The sequence below is a fragment of the Antrostomus carolinensis genome, unplaced genomic scaffold (genome assembly GCF_000700745.2).
Source record: "Antrostomus carolinensis isolate BGI_N321 unplaced genomic scaffold, ASM70074v2 scaffold12250, whole genome shotgun sequence".
Classification (NCBI taxonomy): domain Eukaryota; kingdom Metazoa; phylum Chordata; class Aves; order Caprimulgiformes; family Caprimulgidae; genus Antrostomus; species Antrostomus carolinensis.
In genome coordinates this window covers 3,913-9,000 of record NW_010287761.1, presented here as the reverse complement: position 1 = coordinate 9,000, position 5,088 = coordinate 3,913, and the positions used below count along the sequence as shown (strand labels likewise).

The following is a 5,088-nucleotide window of genomic DNA, read 5'->3' as shown; positions in this document are numbered from 1 at the left end:
CCTCTTCAGTGTGTTGAAGTTGTAAAAATATCTTTTACTTGGACATGCATGTGTCTGAATAATTTAACATGTCATGCAAATTAGGAAATATTGTTTTACAACTTATGTAAATAGTAAATGCTAATAAGCATTCTTTTATACCCTACTTTTTAATCACCTTTTCATAAATGTATAGAATATATCAAGCAACTAAAACAGTGAAGTACTTCTGGCACTCAGAGGCTTTTGGATGTCTTTGCTCCTGGGAGCCTGCTACTGTAAAATGTGTAAACTTAGAGGTAGCACGCATTTATGCATAAGAAGTTGAATTTGTAGAATTACACGGAATTATTTTTATTTCATAGAAGTGATCCATGAGGTATTTCTTCAGAGAGCATTTTTTTATCTGTCTGTGGATACATTCCCCACAATATATCTAAAACCTTTCAGAAATACCAGCTGGCATTAACAATAGCTGCAAACTAAGTGAAAGATGATTTATTTTTAACAGTTGCTGTGCTGTATAATAAAAAATCATTAATACTTCTTTTTGCTGAGCCAAAAACCAGCAGATCACATGTGGTTTTTCCTTTTTGATCATTGTATCAACTAACGTCAGTAAAGACCACCAAGGGTAGAAAAAAAGGTAATTTTTTTAGTAGTGTGAGGGTTTCCTGGAGGAATGGGAACATCTTAGTTAGAAAATGAGCATGAGGGGAGTGCTTAACCATATGTAAGCTTAACATGTTCTCTACCCTGATGTGGGTAGAGAAAGCAGGGTAATACAAGCTGTTCTTTCTAGTAGAAATGAACACCTTTTTGGTCTTCAGAATGTTTTCTTTCAAAGTTCTTGCTAAAGTTCAAGTAAATTCAGTGTAACACCTCATTCTCACAAGTGCAACATGAAGACTAAACAATATGGCTGGGGTTAGTTGCATTTGAATGTGGCTCTTGGACTGTACTGTAAAGATTAAAAAAACGCAAAATAAAAATATCAGATGCAAAATCTTAATGGCACTAGCATGAGACTTGGTAGCTATTTTTTCTTTAGTGTGACATGTAAACTTCTTTTTCAAATTTAATTCTGAAGAAGCTACTACTAGCTACTGTACTAAGGTAGTACTCTTCAACTTTCAAATAATTACAGTAAAACTCTAGCAAAATTTTTCTTTTTTTTTTTTAACTAACTAAAACTTTGTATTTGGTTGCATGATGAACAGTAAAAGCTCCTATAGCTGTCTCCAGTTTTGTTGAATTATGTCTCCATATACAAATAGCTGATTTGATGTTCTAACTGCAGTTGGCAGGGAAAAAATTCAGCTCACTTTATTTTTACATGGTAATAAAACTTACTTTCTGATACCATGAAAGACATTGCTGACATACAGACTTACACCTGTTTTAATATGGCTGTTCACTTGATCATTCCAGTATTGCAGCTTTTGAAGAAATGATAGAGCCCTTCCGACTTCATGAAGATGATAAAGAACAAGAAGTTGCAGATAAAATGAAGGAGGATGAACCATGGAGGATAACAGATAATGAACTTGAGCTTTACAAAACAAAGGTTCTGTATTCTTTAGTGTTAAGTGCTGTTAAACTTTTTTCTCCTACTGTATTTGTTGATGTGATATCAGTGAGTTCATTCTTGTTATTATCTTCTATAGCTGTTTTTATAATAACTGATGGAAAGCAGCATCTAAAACTGTTTAGATAGCTTACAAAAAAAGTTTCTGCATTCTTGGGGGGGTGGGGGGAGGGCCTAAACTACTTTCTTACAGTATTTCAGCAGTTAATTTAGAACAATATAGAGTCTACGTTCAGCTGTTTGACTTTTTTGACAAAATTAATATTTTTGCTTTGTTACTTGAAAAAAAACCAACAAACCACAAAAAACCCACAAAGCACATCAAATCTAACTGTGGTGTTCAGAAGCAATTAAAGGTTTGACATTTTTTCCAAGCAGTTGTGCACTATAGAGACATCAGAGGTTTTCCTTCAAGTGCTTCTATGAAGGAGACTCCAGTAGCAACCTGTAACAGGATGCAGATACAGACAAGTATCTAAAGAAAGACTGGTTAATGTTTCAGTGATCTTCAGGATGGTCCTGGGTATATTCCATCTTTATCTTTTTTCCTGTCTGGGTTTTTACAGCTTTGTAGGATTTGTAGTAGAGAAGAAATGGTAATGGTAGGTCAATCAGCATTGTAAGTGTAAAAAAACAAACCAAAAACCAACAACACAACAAAACAAAAAAACAAAACAAAAAAAAAAGGAATCTTTTTAACAGGTAGGTACAGACTGACTGGCAGCTGCTGCTGAGATCTCTTAACCACATATTACGCAGGGGGCTGGGGGTGGGGGGGAGATTTTATAAAGTACAATTCCTTTATAGTTTAATGAACTGCTTGATGCCTTGGTGTTCTTTGTCTACAAACACCACCAAAACTCATTTCAGTGAGACAACTGAAGTGATTTATTCTTTTGTCTGCTGATAGCTCCATTGCTTTTGTAGATAGTAGCCTGCAGGCTAACTATACTTCAGCTCATCTGAGAACAATCAAACTATAAGAAATGGTTCATTCAAAATATTTGCTATAGAGTTAGTTGACATTAGAGAACTGAAAACTACTGAGGAAGCTGCCTCAGACACTAAGACAGATAGGCTAGTAAAAAACCAGGCAGGCCTGTTATGGAGATAGGATTACCAAATGAAGATAGGGCTTCACTTCTGTAAGACCTGCTCACTATGAGCTTATAGGATATAGTTAAAAGAACCTTGAAGAGAGCATAAGGGGCTCTTGCTTCCAGGAGCTACAGAGCATGGTTTCATTATATAGGGAACTATCTTAAATGTAGCCTTCTTAGTACTTGGCTTATTTGCACATTTTAAGATTACTGCTTTCTTCTCTCCCAGCCTTGGAACCATACATATTTTGGAAGAGTGAACCACTTGCCAAACTGAGGTGGAAGTACATGCTTTCCATAAATGACTCATACCAATTAATCTTAACTGTTTTTCATTTTTCTTGAATAAATGAACTTGTTTTATATAAAAGATCTTCCTAACAAGTTTCATCCTAATTACAGACTTACCGCCAGATTAGACTAAATGAGTTGCTGAAAGAACATTCAAGTACAGCTAACATAATTGTCATGTAAGTAAACAATTTGTACTCTTTTCCTAATTGATGTAGAACTGTAATTTGAAATATATTTATATGTAAATACAGGTTAGGAAAAAGCCTGTGCATTGGCATTACAGTATAGAAATACTGTAGGGGGTTTCAGTGCTGAAAGTATCCATTAGAAGTATGGAACTACTACAGTGAGGAACAAAAAATGACCTGTGTAGTTTTGTGCTTCTGATACTCTGCTTTAGGTGATTACCTCCACATTTGTAGTGCGGCTTAGGATTCTCCCATTCCTTCAACGCCAGCATGCCAACTGTTCTTTCAGGCCCTTCCTTGCAGTTCTTTTTCTAGGAAATCTCTCTAGATAGAGTTAGACCATTCTGCTGATGGATTTCCGTGGAATTGCTTTTGGTGTAAAGAAACAGAATGCAGATCATAGATTTCTTTGCTGTGTTTTTCTTCAGGAGCCTGCTTCAGAGCTCCAGGAAATAGTACTACAAGTGAAGTTTGAGTAGGGCAAATAGACTTACAGTAGCTTTTTTCAAAGAATATGGTATATTTTGGAAGGATTGTGAGAAGGAATATTAAGACTGCACCAACCTGGCATTGTAAGAAAAAGCTGTATTTTAAAGTCTTGAAGAGTCCTTCAAGAAACTGTCTTCAGCAGAGGAGAATTCTCCACAAAGCTGCCTGAATACAAAATGGTGTTAAGAGGCCAAAAGTGAGGGGTAAATAGATGTAAAGGCCTGTGGTGCTTAAAATATTAACTCTCAACTCATTAACTGAATTCTGAAGAAAAACACAAAACCTAAAAAATTATGAAATTTGTCTTAATATCTACCTCTTTGCAGAATCATATTTTCATATTTATGTGATATGACTTGTACTCCACCAGGTTCTTCGAATTGTTAAATGCTTTTTTTCCTTGTGAATTGTAGGAGTTTGCCAGTTGCACGAAAAGGTGCGGTATCTAGTGCACTATACATGGCCTGGTTAGAAGCTCTTTCTAAAGATCTGCCACCAATTCTCCTTGTTCGTGGGAATCATCAGAGTGTTCTTACCTTCTATTCCTAAGAGTACTGCACATGGGACAGCTATGATGAAATGGTACTTCAGTGCCCAAGAGAGTGACTGACGTGGTCTATAGTTTATTAACATCACAAAGGCAAAAAGTGACTCTTCTTTCACTATTTCACTGACTTGAAAGCACACAAGGAAAGTCACTGTATTTCTAAAGTTGTGACATCTTCAGTTTTATTCTATATTTTCTGTAACTTAATCTTGCTTAATGGGGGAGGATTCCTTGTTAGACTGAAGAACAAGATGAGCTTTTTGTTTGCTATTTGAATAGCAGCAATAAAATGTTTTATTTTTGATCAATTAAAGGATTATAGATTTATAAAAGCCTTTTAGCCTTGAGGTGCCTTCTGAAATTAACCAAATCTCATCCATACATCCTATTTTGTAAATTTATAGAGAATGTCAAAAATCTGCCTTCAACTAAGAGTTTAGATCAGACTTCCTTTAGTTTCTAGTCTCTTCCATATTACAATAAAAATGAATGCTGCTTTTCAGTCTTCCATTGAGCTTTTAGTTCTTCGTACTGTATGTTTTCTATTGTCAGAAAGTTTTTGGTTTTTTATTATTATATCTGTTAGATTTAACGGTGAGAATTGGGGCAGGTCAGTTGAATGAACTCAAACAAATTCCTGATGTAATTGTCAAGACGTTGTGCTACTAAATTTTGTAACAGTTAAAATAAAACTAATTCTACTGGCAGAGAGGATCCTTTTCTCAAATCTGACAATGTATTGTACTTTGGTACTAGTCTGAGCTACCCAGCTAATATTAGCTACCTTGGCAAAGGATACTGGTCAATCTTTGCTCTGTAGCTCTAATATGAAAATGAATTCATCTTACTGGCTGAGGCTTTTTATCTTACTATAAATTAGAAGAAAATAAAAAGACCTGTCCT

At 35.2% G+C, this 5,088-nt stretch overlaps 1 protein-coding gene across 1 annotated transcript in view; it reads left to right on the top strand.

Moving 5' to 3' along the window:
* LOC104521944 (solute carrier family 12 member 2) overlaps positions 1-4,687 on the top strand; it is a 19,148-nt gene extending 14,461 nt beyond the window's left edge. The window contains exons 13-15 of the mRNA XM_010164091.2: positions 1,411-1,546; positions 3,070-3,137; positions 4,052-4,687. Of these exons, the coding sequence (XP_010162393.2) occupies positions 1,411-1,546; positions 3,070-3,137; positions 4,052-4,187 (340 nt within the window). The 3' untranslated portion in view covers positions 4,188-4,687. The remainder of the gene's footprint in view (positions 1-1,410; positions 1,547-3,069; positions 3,138-4,051) is intronic.
* Positions 4,688-5,088: the final 401 nt, after the last annotated feature.